General features: G+C 31.8%; 4 protein-coding genes across 8 annotated transcripts; 1 reads left to right on the forward strand and 3 right to left on the reverse strand.

Annotated features, from left to right (window-relative positions):
• Positions 1 to 245: 245 nt before the first annotated feature.
• Positions 246 to 2,419, reverse strand: LOC115234453 (acyl carrier protein, mitochondrial). The gene is made up of 4 exons (XM_029805533.1): positions 2,223 to 2,419; positions 1,255 to 1,371; positions 1,086 to 1,211; positions 246 to 586 (listed from the first exon to the last, which is right to left on the reverse strand). The coding sequence occupies exons 1-4, from the start codon at positions 2,379 to 2,381 to the stop codon at positions 407 to 409; spliced, it is 582 nt and encodes a 193-aa protein (XP_029661393.1). The 5' UTR covers positions 2,382 to 2,419; the 3' UTR covers positions 246 to 406.
• Positions 2,420 to 2,469: 50 nt separating this feature from the next.
• LOC115234448 (TBC1 domain family member 9) lies at positions 2,470 to 14,470 on the forward strand. Of its 2 annotated transcripts, none has more exons than XM_029805521.1 (19): positions 2,470 to 2,582; positions 7,716 to 7,882; positions 8,375 to 8,548; positions 8,632 to 8,728; positions 8,823 to 9,012; positions 9,119 to 9,195; positions 9,292 to 9,348; positions 9,442 to 9,646; positions 9,732 to 9,934; positions 10,029 to 10,318; positions 10,394 to 10,597; positions 10,872 to 11,203; positions 11,330 to 11,485; positions 11,580 to 11,765; positions 11,857 to 12,045; positions 12,392 to 12,557; positions 12,652 to 12,987; positions 13,093 to 13,211; positions 13,290 to 14,470. In XM_029805521.1, the coding sequence occupies exons 3-19, from the start codon at positions 8,440 to 8,442 to the stop codon at positions 13,506 to 13,508; spliced, it is 3,135 nt and encodes a 1,044-aa protein (XP_029661381.1). In that variant the 5' UTR covers positions 2,470 to 2,582; positions 7,716 to 7,882; positions 8,375 to 8,439; the 3' UTR covers positions 13,509 to 14,470. The 2 variants fall into 2 exon arrangements, with proteins under 2 accessions (XP_029661381.1, XP_029661380.1); XM_029805520.1 differs by lacking the exon at positions 2,470 to 2,582 and adding an exon at positions 6,427 to 6,858.
• LOC115234451 (KIF1-binding protein homolog) lies at positions 2,696 to 6,166 on the reverse strand. 4 transcript variants are annotated; one of them, XM_029805530.1, is made up of 4 exons: positions 5,928 to 6,163; positions 5,729 to 5,811; positions 5,282 to 5,598; positions 2,696 to 5,167 (listed from the first exon to the last, which is right to left on the reverse strand). In XM_029805530.1, the coding sequence occupies exon 4, from the start codon at positions 4,999 to 5,001 to the stop codon at positions 3,181 to 3,183; it is 1,821 nt and encodes a 606-aa protein (XP_029661390.1). In that variant the 5' UTR covers positions 5,002 to 5,167; positions 5,282 to 5,598; positions 5,729 to 5,811; positions 5,928 to 6,163; the 3' UTR covers positions 2,696 to 3,180. The 4 variants fall into 4 exon arrangements, with proteins under 4 accessions (XP_029661390.1, XP_029661389.1, XP_029661387.1 ...); XM_029805529.1 differs by having other exon boundaries at positions 5,726 to 5,811; XM_029805527.1 differs by having other exon boundaries at positions 5,282 to 5,811.
• A 1,934-nt stretch (positions 14,471 to 16,404) lies between the features above and the next one.
• On the reverse strand, positions 16,405 to 17,573 carry LOC115234314 (40S ribosomal protein S21). The gene is made up of 4 exons (XM_029805307.1): positions 17,451 to 17,573; positions 17,294 to 17,354; positions 16,765 to 16,900; positions 16,405 to 16,519 (listed from the first exon to the last, which is right to left on the reverse strand). The coding sequence occupies exons 2-4, from the start codon at positions 17,341 to 17,343 to the stop codon at positions 16,454 to 16,456; spliced, it is 252 nt and encodes an 83-aa protein (XP_029661167.1). The 5' UTR covers positions 17,344 to 17,354; positions 17,451 to 17,573; the 3' UTR covers positions 16,405 to 16,453.

Consider the following 17,573-nt stretch of genomic DNA (forward strand, 5'->3'; position numbering starts at 1 on the left):
TAGTAGGAAAAAATTTATATTATACTCTTTAATAAACTTAATTATAAGGTCATGGATGCATTAATAATAGCAATTTTAAAATTTCTGAGTTCTATATATATGGAATACATGTTATTACAAGGTAAGAACGCTAACTGTGCTATCAAATTACTATATAATCATAAATAAACCTATGCGTTTATATATATATATTTTTTTTTCTTATATCTTATATAGAATTCTTTGGGATATTCATGTAATAGAAATTGCATCTAACAATTCGCTTAAGTTTTATTCACATTATGATGGTTTGTCTATATACAGAAAAAACAATGGCGGCAGCAAAGTAAGACGTTGATCTGTTATTTCCAGTTGAAACAACAGCAGATGTTGACTAAACACGTACATATGAATAATATAAGACGTGTTATTCGTACACGTCTTCCTTGTCTGCGACATAACGCACTATATCCTTGGGTTTTAATAACCTCTGCGCATCCATGTCTGGAATTTCGAAACCAAATTCGTCTTCCATCGCCATTATAATTTCCACATGGTCCAAAGAATCTAGACCTAGATCGTCCATAAAATGCGACTCCAAGTTCAGCTAAGAAAAATACAACATATTATTAGGATTTTATTACATGTATGGGCTTCCTGCACAACTGACATGTCTTAAGAATCAAAACTGATTAAGCTGAATATAAAAAAGAGAATAAGTAAATAGTTTGAGAATGATAAATATTTGTGATAACTTTTGATTTTGATAAATATTTTTTTTACCACATTTTTTTTTAATGTGTGATAATCATTATATTCAATTAGCAACAATTAATAATAAAGATAGGATTTATTCACATGTCAGTATATATGCAGACGCCACGATCAAGCGAGGTGTTAACCAACTATTCTTTGTTTTAAGAGCTATTTTTCAAGATATTTCAGCAAATTGTAATGCTATCATGTATGTAGAAAATTATATCAACTATTAATCTCCACATTAAAAAGCTATATGTATTTCAAAAGTCAATATGTTTGCATATATTATATTGAATTTATTGCTCTATTGATTGAATATATTGAGAATATTGATCTCTGGTAGATACCTTCGCGGTTTCAACTTTGTCATAAAGTTTCAGAACCAAGAGCACCCGCTGACTGATAATGTCAAGGGTTAGCGGATCCTTATGACTGTAGTGGCGCACCTGCTTGATGCGTGTGTCCCTTAAGCCCTGTAAAATTTTTCCCATAAAAAAATATTTATATTTATATAACCTTTTCTATAATGCCTTCATTATAAGCAGCCACAGCTTTCAATACACGTTCTTCAATATCCTTAATTGATTTTGGTTTCGCTTTAACATCTTGACAATATCCACGATTGTACTTCACCTGCATTTATCATAATTTAAATAATTTTGGGTTTTTTAATACTTACTTAGAAGATTATTTCATGAAAGAGCCTAATCTGCATATGTATTTTTTTCACTGAATATATAAAACATTTCTTTGTAAATAAAAATCTGATTGCTTATTATTTATCACATATAATAAAATTGTACTAGGATTATTATAAATATAATGACAGAATAAATGAGAATTTGTCAAATAGATTACAATGTGAAAATAATAAAAATCAAATATATAAATTTAATAATAATAAATATTATAAAATTGAACCAAATATTATCCAAATTTGAAATTATTTCAGGACAAGAAATAGTGATTTAACAATGCTATTAGTAAATTGAAGGATTATTTCTAAATTCTAATCTTTCTATAAGTTCTAATCTCCTTCTCTATTTGCATTTTCTAGAATATATATTCTTTCTACAAAATACATGTGCATTTTGATATACACATATATACACGTGTTTATATCTAGATCTATTCTGCATTTTCTTTCAATCTTCTTCTTTTCTTTTTTTGACAATATTCAAGTATATACTTATTCTACTTAAGAACGCAGGAGATGTAACATAATGTAACTGAATAAAACCGATTTTTTTAGACTGCAAGAATTCAAGGAAGCGGACAGGAATCTATCAAACTTCTACAAAATTGCATTAGTGATCGGTCGACGAATCCGATATTCGACGCGACGATTCCGATCAATTCCAACGTCGCTGTATCTCGATAAATACGTCAGGTCTTCAGTTACATAATTTTACAAAACAACGCGCTGCGCAGAGATTCGCGTGGTGGACATTCGGGTATCACGATTCGAGGACGATGTCCGTTACCTGCGGTACGAGTGCGGTTCGCGCGGTGCAGTGCAACAGCCTCTGCTCGTGTCGTATCTGAATAAACGTGCTGCTCGCGCAACGCAACCGACCGCTGATCGAGTTCCTGAGGCAGCCGGCTTTCCTCGTTAATAAACGAGCACACGACAGAGATGCCATTTTCACTTAACGACGAACGAACGAGAAATAACGACGACGGCGGCGACGACGACAACGAAACGTTTCTGCGGTTGGATCTGCTCTGGCAACAATACCGCCACCGCCGCGATCCACCGGATATCCCACAAGTTGCGAATATTCGTAGCACGTAGTGACATCTACTCTCTTTATCATTCTTATCAGCCGAGAAACAGTGACGCGGTAAGTTTTATACATTTTTATTTTGAGACGTCAAAAGTCGTTCTCTGTATAATTATTTTGTGCAATATATGGGCGTGTAATTAGTATCTGAAATAGTATGAAATAAGTATATATAAAAGAGACATAGCATTTTTTATTATAAAAATTATTTATAATCATAAGCCACAGTTTAGTTTTTAAATGTGATGAAGATTAAGAAATTATTAAAAATAAACACAAGTATCTATATTTATATTACTATTATTATAGTATTATTAATCAAACCTGGTTTAAATATCAATATATGCTCGTCATCTATTAAAAAGAAGCAATACAACTCTTTCATAGCATCTTAAATATATCTTTAATATATGGCAATTGCAATTATGTGTAATTATGTATGTACAAACATAAATAGTTATATTGTTTTTATGTATCAGTATGTGTGTGTATTGCATATATGATAACAAGTGAGTATTTCAAAAATACATGCAATATATGTTTCCACAATTATATACTGCCTCGTGTGTTTTTAATCTTCCTCACAAACATCATATGTATTTCATATATAAGGAAAAGTATAACAAAATAACTTTATACAGAATAAAGGAAAATAAAATTATTGATTTAACTGTTGTTTCAATCTATCTAACGTAAGTGGCAGTAGAGTAACGAATTCCTTGGATAATTTTATAAATTCATATTTTTTGAATTCCTCTTGAATATCTGGATGCTTGTCATAATAATTAGCAACAAACGAATAAGCCTCAAGACTCTTTTGTATGTTTTCTATTTTTTGTTCTAAGACGGAAGTTATGATCTTATTATATAATCTTCCAATGTGGAAGTAAGAATATAACGCCTGATATAGTTCGGCGTACGAGAAAGATGCAACGCCATCATTGGATTCTCTCATCTCCAAAGAATTCACGTACAACTGATAATGCTTTATGCTACTTCTCGCCAAGCGTTCGATCTTGGCTACCATCTGATCCGTCGGCTTTTCATTGAGCGCTTGCAAACGATCGATCTTTATATCCAAGATCTCCGAATACGTTTCCGCCAATTCGAGCCAGATTTCTCGACAAATAACTCGATAAAATCGTGGACTTAATCCCTGACTGACTTCCTCCAGACTGTCTATCCGCCTTTTGTGCATCTTTGCTTGCCTGTCTTCGTTCTCTTCGTAGAATGCTAGGTACTTGAATGCTTGAGACATGTCTTGCGCAATACGTGCATAATCCGATGCATGATTCTCAAAACTATAATACAGCTTTGCCTTATTTAGCCACTTCCGAACATTCAAGAACACTGGTTTGGCGTCATCAAAATCCAACAGATATTTATCGGTGATTTCACTGATAATTACTTCCAACTCTGGTTCTAAATCTACGAATTTTGGGTTCTCTATGGTTTCACTCACATGAGGGCTTTTGCAGACTTCATTGGAAACTTCTGCATGCTTTGAATCGTTTGACTCATCCTCCTGCTCAGCACTTTTCATTAATCTTTCCTTAGATGTACTTAAGAGAGCAATACCATACTTTGCCCAGCATCTAGCGACATCTGCTGATCTATGAAAGTAATTTTCGTATTCCGCAGCTATGGTTTCACTCGTTTCCTTAGTGCCCTTTGCTTTCAAGATTTCTGAATATTTTTCTAATACACATGATGCTGCAGCTAGATGATGCCTTGCTTGTGGAAATTTGTCATTTTCTATAAAATATTGTGATATTGTCGCGGCATTCAAGGCCCACTCGACATAATCCAAATCTTGCATTATCTTATTTTGGCTTAATTGCTTGCTCAATGTTCTGTGACAATACAATGCAAAATTACACTTGTCATCTAGTTCACGGCACACTTGCGCCAAATAATACAATGTTAATGTGTGAAGTTTCTCGAGAATATTCTTAGCACTTAACTCGCCCTCTATCTCCTGAATACCCATGATGGTCACCATATGAACAGGGTCAAATCGAACATCTTTCGTAAACTTAATGTACATGCTTTCCGCTTGCTCTAAGTAATCTCTAGCTTCCTGATATGAACCCTGTTGTGCATAAATTATACCCATTTGATTATTGGCACTTATAGCTGGTAAAATGCCTTCAGGCGTCAGTTTGCATTCTTCTAATAGATTGATACACCTCATGAAATATTCTTTGGCTATTTCCATATCCTGCACATCAGCTTGTAGGATGCCTATATTTAAGTGAGTTATCGCAATCATTACAGTGCAGAAAGTCTCTTTGGTAAGCACATCCAGTATTTCCAATAAAATTTCTATGGCTTTACATTTTCTTTCGTAAAGTTGATTCGGATCACAATTTGCTTCATGTTCCTTCATCAATGCCTGAGCTTCTTGATATTTTTCTTTTACCCACGATTGTGGGTAATCGGTTATTTCAAAACTATTATCCATTTTCTTATCAGACATAATTCGACCAAAAAATCTGGCTTTCAATATTATATATCCTTTGTTTGTTTTTTTTTTCTTTCTTAGAGTGCCCGATAAAATTACAGATTTTATTCCAGATTTGATTTTCAATTTAACTTAGAGGTATTCAAGCTGGCATCAATTACAATCATAACTATTGTAGTGTCTAATAACAAAAATAATTATATAACATAAATAATTATATTTATAAATATTAAACATTTAAATATTATTTTGTGGAAACTATTGAGAAGCAATTAATAATTACGCATAACCTTACCTTACCAATCAAAATTCGTATTCTTGTCTTATTAATAATAGGCAATTCGAAACACAAAATCCTTACAATGTCATTGTATAATAAAAGCACTTGCCGTTTTATTGTTTAAATACTTGTTTGTATGCTGTGCTCCCGAAATTTTTTAGTATTTTGTTGTTATAAGTTATAACCAAGAGCGGGTTGTATTTACGAGCTCGATTGGCTACTACACTTTGCTAATGCAGCGCTCCATATAATGAATAGGTTTGTTCTTTTCTGTTCTAGATCAGCTGAAAAGAACAAACCTAAATTTTGCCCACAAAATTTATTAAATTTTTCTGAAAAAAAAAAAAAAAAATTGTCCGTAATATGTATTGTATTAATTTTACAATCTACAATTATCCTATCGTTTTTTTTTTTAATATCTAATATATATAGCATGCGATATTATATATTTTACGAAACTACGGTCTTTCTATCTCCGTGCTTGAAAATTTAGATTAGAAAAGCCTGAGAGACATCACGGCCCAGTTTTAGATGATCCTTCAAAACTGAAATCACAAAGAGCCTTTATCATTTTAACTACAGTTTATAAAAGTTTAAAAATTATTGACGACAATTTTGCTGAAAAGAATTGATTCTATATTGCTTTCTCTCACTCACTCACTCAGTTTTAAAAGTAATAACACTATAGAACGTCTTTATTTTATATTAGAAATTTATTTAATACATAAAAGCGTCTTGCGTTATAGATCTCGTGTTACCGGCATTTCGTGCACATATAGCGCGGAACGCAACCAAAACTGTGCACATTATGCGTTACCCACTGAGAACATTCGTGGACATTGGCTACGTAGTTCAATGTCCACGTTCCACAGAGGACGTATCGTTTTCAGGGATCCCCGCAGCTTATATATACATATATACATAGACATAGTATATCTAGACCGAGCGTTTGCCTTTATTTAAGGAGTGGGGGTAAAGATGCACGTAGAAAAGGACATACTCTGTTTCGTGCCCCTTGCGTTCTCTCTCGCTCGCACGTAGCATGACGAAAGAGAGCGCTATGCTCTGTGCGAGCGAGAGAGAACGCAAGGGGCACGAAACAGAGTATGTCCTTTTCTACGTGCACCTCGGCTCCCACTCCTCAACACTCGGTCTAGATATACTATGTCTATGCATACATATATAGAATGTAGTGATCATGTAAAACCGGGTCGTGACGTGACGTGACGTCTCTCAGGCTTCTCTCTGATATCAGTGACATCGATAACGATATCTTCGCGTAGTGACATTTGACCGTTATCGCGTGGCGAGCGTGCATTCCTCGCGAGTGGCAGTTCTAAGAGCAGCTGATGACGGTTGCGCAAACAGAGAGAGAATCGGTCTGTCGTCGCACAGTTTGTGTTTATCTTGATCGCGAGTATTTCTTTTTGCTTCGCCGCGAGACGAACGACGTCGTTGGCATTTTTACGAATAAGGTCTCGGATAAGTGTGCGCGTTCCGCGTTGTCTTGTCAGTGCCATATGTACTTCGTCGACAACGTTGGTCGATATGTGGGTGAAGCCGCAAGAAGTGCTGCTCGCCAACGCATTCTGGTAAAGTCACACAGGCTTTGCGCGCATTTCCCGATTATATTGCGACTGGCAATGTTGTCGATTATATCGTATCAAGTTGTCGATTCGACGATTATTATAGCGGTCATTATTTACGACTCTAAAAATCTAGACAGATCGTTAAACGGTGATAAACAAGCTTGTCGGCGGCACGACCGCTCCGAATGTTTACATCATGTCAAAAGACAGATGACAAGAAATTTGTCACGGAGCTCGAACGCTACGCGACTTTTTATCGCGTCGCAATTCGACAATGTTAATTAACCGTCGCTTATTAGCGCATAAATTTAGGTCTCTTTGAGATAAGGGGAAAATATTATCGGTCATAACGAAATTATATTTTTAACTGCGCGAGCTGCGTAAATAACGGTAAATGTTAGCATAAAAATGTGTAAATATTATAAATATGATGCCCGTTTTTTGTCACGCAAATATCTGATCATGTTTGATAAGCGGCGACATTGGAATCAATTCGTATCTCCAAATGTGCATTGTCTCAATAACGGATATAACAGATGTTAATAAATTGTGGTTAATAATAATCGTTGTTAATAAATCTCAGTAATTATGATTAATAATAATTAGTTAGGATATCTGCTAAAGAAAAGAGAGTATGTATTTTATGATTGTTTATTTATATTTAAATTAAATAATATATTATGACAATCAATTTTTGATTATCTAGATTCTAGATGGTATTAATTATTTTTTAATTTATTGAGAAAATTTCTTTATTTTAATTATGTCCTAAACTGTGAATACACATTGTTAATTACTTTTGTGATAAGTAAAATAAGTAGAATAAGTAAAATAGAATTACTTGTTATTTTTCAATATAGGATTACTGAGCAAGCAACCGTATATTTTGTTTTACAACGTCGCAAGGGACATGGGAAGACGAAAGGTCTTACCTCTATATTGGTGGGCACGTTGGACAGTGTCTTTGACACTAAACCACCACCTTTTAGAATTCTTCATCAAACACCATCATCGGAAGTTTATTGGGGTAATGTATTAAAATACAAATTTTCAAAATTATAGTCGATAGATAAAACATGTAAAATAATTTAGAAAAGAAAAAAGAGAAAGAATAGAAAGAGAAAAGAGAAATAGTTTTTTATATACATAACTCTTTAATCAGATTGTATAATCATGCATATAATTGTTATTGCATTGTTTCTATACATATATTGTATGCAAATTTAAAAAAATATAAAGCCAAGAGCAACACATACTCGTACATACAATAGATATGCATACAAGTATTGTTTCAGTAGTTGTGATAGTAGCGCAGTAATTGATACTCATTAGCATAAACAATGCCCACTATGTAAAAAGCAGATGTTGGAGGACTATAAATTCAATATTCTTTCTCACCTATGCTTAGTTTTGAAATCTATGCACTTATGACTTCAGGAAATTGCAGAAAACAGATTTAGTCTTTATTTTAAGCAGTCTGAATAATTAATATGTCTTTTTTTACATTCGAAATCTATAGAAGTGGCATGTTCTTTGACTCGCGAAGAAATTTTGCAAGATTGGGAATGGCTCCACACAAATTTAATGACTACGCTCACATCGTTCGATACCGAGGAAGAGATAACGGAATTCGTTTGTTGCAAAATCCAATCCATAATAGCGAATAGCATTCCAGATTCTCAATTTGCGGATGGTAGAATCATTAATTGTTATGTAAATCTGTGTAAGAATGTGATTGTAAATGTACATAAAATTAAATATTAATATTGTTTGCAGAAGAAGATCCAGAATCTTTTAAAACTGTATCTTTTAAATTCCATCAACTGTTCAATATACCCAAGGAGGATAAATTGGTCAATTATTATTCATGCAGGTCTTTAAATTTTAAATACATAAAAATTATATAAAAATATAGTATTAAATACATAATTTTAGGCTAAATTATTAAACGATAATTTTCCTTTTAGTTACTGGAAATCTCGATTACCTAGACAAGGATGGCTCTATTTGTCTGTAAATCACATGTGCTTTTATGCTTACATATTAGCGAGAGAAACAAAGTTGACTGTAAGATGGACAGACATTACTGAATTGAACAAAACTAATTCCCTTCTTGTTCCAGACAGTATACGTGTTGTAACGCGTGACAATAAAGAGGTAGACATTGATATGCATTTCTTTATATTTCTGTACATTATTATTATATGATATGTCCCAAATGGTAGTTTATTAGCTTTAATATTCTTTCTTCTATGTGTTGCAGCATTATTTTTCTATGTTTTTACATAAATCTGAAACATATTCATTAATGGAACAACTGACCAATATTGCTATGAAAAGGTATTTGATTATTTCTAACATATAATGTATAGAAAATATTTACACAAATATTTATCTTCACATATTAATATCGATTTTTATTTGTATTTTTTTTAGGCTCATTGATGAAAAAAGTGGATTCAATGAGGATAGAGACTTACTGAATAAATTAAGGTATATTTTGATATATAGTTTGATATATAGTATAATTTCTTATCAAATTGGCAAATTGGATTAGAATAAACAGTGAACTAATTTTTAATTTAGCAAAAATGTGCCTAAGAAACCATCTTTCTTGAAGAGAGATCTTGATGCACGAGCACATTCGGAGGCATATAGGCTTCAGTTTAGGTTGCCGGGAATTGAAAAGTTGGACGGTAGCATCGATGCAACCTTATGGACTCCATATAACAAGAGATATGTCTGGGGAAAGATATATCTATCTCAAAATTATCTCTGCTTTGAAAGTAGGGTAAATATCTACATAAAATATGATATAAGCATTAAATATAAAACTGGTTATAATATTTACTTGTTATATGTCTGTATCTATCTAGGTAAGAAGACAAGTCAGTTTAGTTATACCTCTGAGGGAAGTGACACTCGTTGAACCAGCGGAAAATCAGTCTAGTACAGGAGCGGATAAGTCAATACTGGTTACAACGACGCGTTCGTCGTTTCTATTTGCTCAAATACATGACAGAGATTTCGTTGTGCAAAAAATCTCCGAACTTCTAGCAAAGTCCAAGCTTAATTACATGTATGTTTGCATTACAGCGCATTATTTTCTAGCTGATATTAAATACAGATATGCAAGAACACGAATTATAATCTTGTTACATGCTTTGTTATAGAGTTAAAGATAACGTATGTACATCGAATTCCTCGAGCAGTAATATTAGCAACTGCGAAGAAGTGAAACCTGTAGAACAATGGAAGCCTCAACCGCCATTGATGACGCTTTTTAAAGCTCCATTAACCACTGAAGCCGCGTTGAAGCAAGAAGCTAAAGAAAAACAATGGGAGCTTCATTTTGCAGAATATGGAAGGGGAATAACAATGTACAGGACTACGGAAACGTCGAAACTCATTATTCAAGGAATACCACAAACCCTTAGAGGGGAAGTTTGGCTCACTTTTTCTGGTAAGATATAAGTGGTTTGTTATATTAAATAATTCTGTGGACTTTTTCTAATACATAAAAAACGTTTTATTACAGGTGCTCTAAATGAAAAAGCAATGAATCCAGATTTATATAAATCGCTCGTCGAACAAGCTCTTGGTAAATCATGTCAAGCAAACGAAGAAATCGAAAGGGATTTGCATAGATCGTTACCAGAACATCCCGCTTTCCAGTCCGATACTGGAATCAGTGCGCTGCGAAGGGTGCTTTCCGCCTATGCATGGCGAAATCCTCAGATTGGTAAGTTCGATTATTTTTTTACTTCTCTTCATATAATGTAGTGAACTTAAACTTTCACCTAAACTCTGTTCAAATTTTGATTATAAAAGAATTATATATGTTTTTATATATCTAGTTATTAAATATTGATCTATCGAGAATCGATGCCTTAAAATAAAATATAAAAATATTTCTTAATATTTATATTTAGAAATTATTATATAATTTAATGATATTGCCATGTGTCAATAGCAAATTAATACGAGTGAAAAATTTTTCATAAATCCTCTTGCAGGTTATTGTCAAGCAATGAATATAGTAGCTTCAGTTTTGCTGATCTATTGCTCTGAAGAATCAGCATTCTGGCAGTTATGTAATGTTTGTGAGTCATTACTACCTGATTACTATGATCGAAGAGTAGTCGGTGCTCTTGTTGACCAAGGTCTTTTAGAGGAATTGGCTGCCGAGCATTTGCCAATTTTACATGCCAAATTACAAGAACTTGGCTTAATTAAAGTTATCTCATTATCTTGGTTTCTAACTATATTCTTGAGCGTCATGCCAACAAGTAGTGCCGTGAATATTATGGATTGTTTTTTCTATGATGGAGCAAAGGTTATTTTTCAGGTAAGAAATTTAATGAGATGACAATGTATCTCGAATTCTAAAATAAGATATATTTTAAAACGAGACATCTCTCACTTATTAAATTATAATAGTAAAATTTAAGATAGATTATTTTTGTTGTATCAGATAGCATTGACAGTGTTGGAATGGAATCAAGACAAGTTACTCAATTGTCGCGATGATGGAGAGGCTATGCAACTGTTGACAGATTACCTTGGTGGTGTTTATAACGACGAAGGTCCAATATTTCCTCGACCAGTTGATAGCACATTACCCAATAAGGCAAGAGAATCTAAATACATACATTTTATTTCGCATATGTCTAACATGATTGTATAAAAATTATAATATAACTAAAATATATTTATTATTGCAGAGTATATCTATCCAAACATTAATTTATGAAGCATACTCGAGATATGGATCTCTGACAATTGGTTGGATAGAAAGATTGCGCCTGAAGCACAGACTTAGGGTAGTTCAAAGTCTTGAAGATGGAATTGAAAAAAATGTAATCAGAAGCGTTATTGTTGACAAATATATGAAAATAGAAGAATTGCAGGTAATGCAAATTATATTTTATATTAACGAATTTTAGAATATGTTCACACGTAAATACTTGATTTATTATATGTGTGAATATGTGTTTACAGGAGTTATTAAGCTTAGTAAGAGAAGAATTAATGAGTCAACGTAAATCTGAACCTGATCGCTACGATCCAACCCAACCGCCGTACGAAGCGTATAAAGTAGATTTCGATTTATTCAGAATATTATTCGGTGGCCTGTCTCCATGGGGAAAATGCACTCAGGCAGAGTCTCTCTCCGCTCGATTATTCCGTGTAAGTTCAGCTTTTCTAAGTAAATCAATTTTGACTTAATTAATAGCAATGTAAGCTTCTGCATAATTCAAAAGCTAAGTTTGTTCAACTTTATATTTCATGAGAATTAATTCTTTAACTGCAGCGCGTTTTATCTGAAAATCGCCGTCCACTATATGCCAGATGATAATCGCATACATACGACTTTTACAATCGATTTTCGAGAGCGTATATACATGTTCGTAAATTAGAGATTGCTTTTACAGCTTACAATTAGATTTATACGCCTTTCGTAGCTAAGGATCAATTACAAGCAATATAAAACCAATCCAGTATAGTTGACAGTCATCTAAAAATATATTTTTAGTTGTTGGACCGTAATCGCGACGGTCTGCTAAACTTCCGGGAACTAGTGCAAGCTATAGGAATGACAGCAACAGCTGACTTGACACAAAGATTAAAACTATTGTATACATTGCATTTGCCGCCGCTTCTTACGCCTGTCGATTTCGAGTCACCAATACATTCAGCAGGTAATATTTAGGCCAAATATTCAATAATATTTCTAATGACGTGGCACTTTTGGTTTATATATGTGTTGTATATATGTTGCTACCAATTGATTAGATGGTGCCGAAGTAGCGGCGGAAGCTACGGATTTCTTCGACAGCATGGAGCAGAGTGTAGCTTCCTTGGAAATGCCAATTAGCATGGCAGAAGAACCGACTATGGGCACTTTATCGCGATCCACGAGCTTGAATAGCCAGCAGGGAGATCAATCGTGGGAAGTTCAGAGTATGGGTAGCTTGCGCTCGATGATAGCGTCGAAGGACAGTCCGTTGGATCTTAAAACCGTGCCAAAAATGTCTCAAGGACATTTTATAGCTTTATGGAAAACTCTTTACGATATGTTTCCCGCGCAACCTGAAGAACAAGAGACGTATCATTGTATTGCTTCCATAGGTAAGATATCTACACACATTGTTTTGTACATCTAAAAATCTTGCTTCGTAATAAAATACAATTTGTTTAATTATAATGGAATAAAATAACTCAAAAACCCCACAGGTACCCTTCTGCTCCAATTAGGAGACGTTGGTAAGAAATTTTACGTAGAGAGAGAAGAATCTGAAGATAGCTTGCTTCTAGCTGCTTCTGCAGCTCAAACATCTTCAGTTATTGAAAGAGTATATATATTTTTATTCTACTGGCAATTAATATTCTTTATTACAATAGTACGTTTATTTATTCGGTACTTGTTTCAGTCACCCGATCGTAATGGAAATCCATCAAGTATAGCGTCATCCGCTGATCCCGATTGGTCGATAACTGTTGAGCAATTTTTGGCATCTGCTTTAACGGGCCAGGCCATAGTGGATTTTTTTAGTAAACGAACTGATCTCATGGAAGCTATGGCAACACTGAAGAATCGTAGATTCAATCGAGTTCATTCTTTATCAGACACTCCAACCCTGAATGGATGACATATGGTAATCAATGTGTAAGAGAATATATCTATATATTTCTCATAAATGATTGGCTCTTAGACAAATTGACAAAAGAAAAGATAAAAAATTGTTTAAGAAAAACACACTCATATATTATTACTATTGAAAAATGGATTTTAATTTGCAATGAAATTTTGCACAAGTGACAATATCTAAACGATATATATAATCGAAAAGTCGCTTCAGGATTTATGTAATTCTTTTCTAAATTTTTGTTGATGAATATTTTTGATAAACCTTTTTTTAAATGAAATTATATACAGCATTAAGTTTATTCTTAGTAATCTCTAATATTCTCTTTTACAAGACAGGTTTAGTCATATTCCAATATATGCATACAAAAAAATATAATCCATGAAATATGCTTTATCTATTACAGTATCAACGATAGTTTTATTATTAATTTTGAAAAATTTCTCAAGAGAATATACATTTAGTGTATAGATATTGGCCTACTTTATTAATCATATATCTGGTAAATATATAACGAGATGTATCAATAGTAAATACTCAGGGTAGAATTTTGAAATCAGTTCCATTAATTTAAGATTATGTATAAGTAATAAAAATTTTCAAGCATCTAATACTAATATGATATATATGTGTGTGTGTGTGTGTGTGTGTGTGTGTGTGTGTGCGTGCGTGCGTGCGTGTGTGTGTGTGTGTGTGCGTGCATGTATGTATGAGATGCATTTTTCCAAACATATTATTGTTTAACAGAAATATATCAAATAATTACGAAGAATGTAATGTATGGTAAAAAACATTGGATATATGTCAATAGTTATTTACTTATAAGCTTATTATTCTAAAATTCTGCTTTACAATGTTAAACATTAAACTTTATGTACAAATATTACAGAATGTTGACATATTATTCAAGTATTATTTGCTTAGCTATTATGCAAAAATAAGTGAAGAAATATTAAATATAGAATGTGCGTGCGTGCGTGTGTGTGTGTGTGTGTGTGTGTGCATGCATGTATGTATGAGATGCATTTTTCCAAACATATTATTGTTTAACAGAAATATATCAAATAATTACGAAGAATGTAATGTATGGTAAAAAACATTGGATATATGTCAATAGTTATTTACTTATAAGCTTATTATTCTAAAATTCTGCTTTACAATGTTAAACATTAAACTTTATGTACAAATATTACAGAATGTTGACATATTATTCAAGTATTATTTGCTTAGCTATTATGCAAAAATAAGTGAAGAAATATTAAATATAGAATTAAAAAATAAAAAGTTGCTTAGAATGTATTCATATATTTACAACGGACTTGCGAGCATTGCAAAATTCATCTTGCGACAATTTCATGTTATAAATTCCTTACATCTATGGCAAATTTTAGCAAAACACAGGAAAAGATAATATGGAAATACATCAAACATGCTCCATAAGAATATGCCATATGTTATCTCAAATGAATAAAAAAAAGCAGAGCATCTTTTATAATTCATTTATAATCACAATATTAACTCAGAATTTTTCAAGTATACGCAATTAAAAATTATATCTTAAGAATTATTCTATAAACAATATACGTAAATAATGAAAATTCAGCTGCATACTATAAAATGAGATAACATAATGCAATTTTGATATGCAGTATTATTCGAGAACTCTCTGATTGTTGCCTTCCAATAATATAAATTTCTGATTTATTCATGAAAAGTTTCAAAGTACCAGGATTTGTAAATTTTTAGTTATATTCAATGTATAAATTTAGGATAATCAGTAAGAGAAAAAAAATTAATCAGAAAAGGAGAAATTCCTTTTTGAATATAAACTTTGTGATACGGGCAAAAAAATTTTTTTTAATCCATTCAATTTTAAAGCTATGCGTATCTAAGATAATAATAATATGAAAAATTTTAGATGATAATAATTATAGCAAAATGCATTGTGCACTACATTGCCTAAAAATACTAAACTATTTGTTTGTTAAACAGATTTTTATAATATTCACAATCAGGGCAATAAAACTTTGTATAATTTTGCCCTCTATATTAGATAAGAATGGATTTTTATGTAAGATATAGAGAGTTTGATTGATTATACAATTCATCGAAAATAGCCAATTCCAATTGTACATGGCACAATATGATAATATACACACTTCAATGATAATTTTTATTTTTGTATAACTATATATATATAGAGAGAGAGAGAGAGAGAGAGAAAAGGGAGAATATATATTCACACGCATAATTTATGAACATAATTAGCATAATTTTATGAACGTGATTCACGAGCGATAATATGGCATCTGACATATACAGAAGTCTTATTATATCAATGTATTATATGTATATATAGATATTTCATACCTATTATATATAATTATATGTATAAAAATATTAAATAAATGTGTCATATATATATATACAATATACATTCATGGAGACAATGATTCGTCCCATTTAAATGAGACAAATCAAGTCTAAAAGTTGCTTACTTCTTTTTCTTCTTTGCTTTTTAAATGGCCACTTAAAAGTTGCTTACATATATCATAAAAATTCATATCCTAACTTTTAGAGAAATCTCTTTATATAATCTATATACTTGGAATTTTAATAGTTAATCATTTTTTTTCCATGATGTACATCTATTATTTTACATAAAGTGAGATATATAATAAATATATTTAAAATTTGATTATTTTTTATAAATAATGGCAATTATAAAAGTCAAAATCTTGTATCTTTTTTAATTCTTTTTGTAAAACTTTTCATTTTTTAAACACAGTATTTGAAATGTCTTTTATATTAACTTTGTAAATAATAAATAAATAAATACTTTTAATACGTTTCATGTAAATGGAATTGAAAGGGATTGAAAAGAACATAACGAGAAAAATTCTTTTTTTTAGCTTTATTAGAAATTAAAACTGGCCATATAATTTATATTAGAAATTCTTCGGTAAAAGTCCATCCTTCTTTGTCAATCGTACTAAACAATCATCTGATTCACCCTGTAAATGTAAGTTTAATATAAGATTTTTGTTATGTAATGAGGCTAGTGTAAATTTCTATCAATATTGTAACATTAATAATTATTTGATTTAATATAATCAAATAATAATATGATTCATTGTACGAGTTTATGCGTGTTGGCTAATAATGTAAAACTTTTGCCAAAATAGCCAAAGTGATACTATTAATCAAGTCGTGCACTTGTTTATGTACATGTATATATACAGAAATAATTTATACATACCATACGACGGATTGCTCCACAGATTGCATACATCTTATGAGTGTCAGTCATGCGTCCAGTTTCTGGATCGACGTCAGCTAATGTCAACTGTATCGATGCATGATCCTTGGCGTGAATGATGCGATTGCTCGCAGAGCTGTAACATAGAGAAATATCTTCGAATGTATTTTTTCAAGGTAAATTTTATGCACTTTTTTATAATTTTTCTATTTTTTCTGTTTTTCTACGGACACATCTATCTTATTTTGTATACAAAGATATAAGGTAGAAGTATTGTTTACTAAAAAGAATAAATTTGTGGAAAATTTGACACTCTATGTAATACCTTTAACCTAATACATTTAACCTCACTTTATAGAATGTAAATTACTATTTATTACACATTTTAAAATCGAAACATTAACATTAAACTTTATCAAAGAAAAGCGCGTCGATTTTGTTATTAAATATTTCAATATAAAATTTCACATTTCTGTTCTGTATAAAATTTACAAGAATTATTCGTAACCGAAATACACACGTGTCTTACCATTTTCGTGGGATGTACAAATCAACCAGAGTTCCCAAGTCGTTTTCCATTTTTTTTATAACTGTAATAATATCGTAACACGGATAATTAATATATTCTTTCTTTATGCAGGAAAAATACAACTGTATCAATTATTTAGCAAAAATTTCTCGCTTACAATTGGCGTGTGTTCTTCTCAATATGGCTATCGAACGAAAAGACCACCGGATATATTCAATGACTGATGGTACTTCATCAATGGAGTGGTAAGATTCAAAAAGGACAAATGATTTTAAAAAAC

This window comes from Formica exsecta, unplaced genomic scaffold (genome assembly GCF_003651465.1).
Source record: "Formica exsecta isolate Colony F162 unplaced genomic scaffold, ASM365146v1 scaffold2, whole genome shotgun sequence".
Lineage (NCBI taxonomy): Eukaryota > Metazoa > Arthropoda > Insecta > Hymenoptera > Formicidae > Formica > Formica exsecta.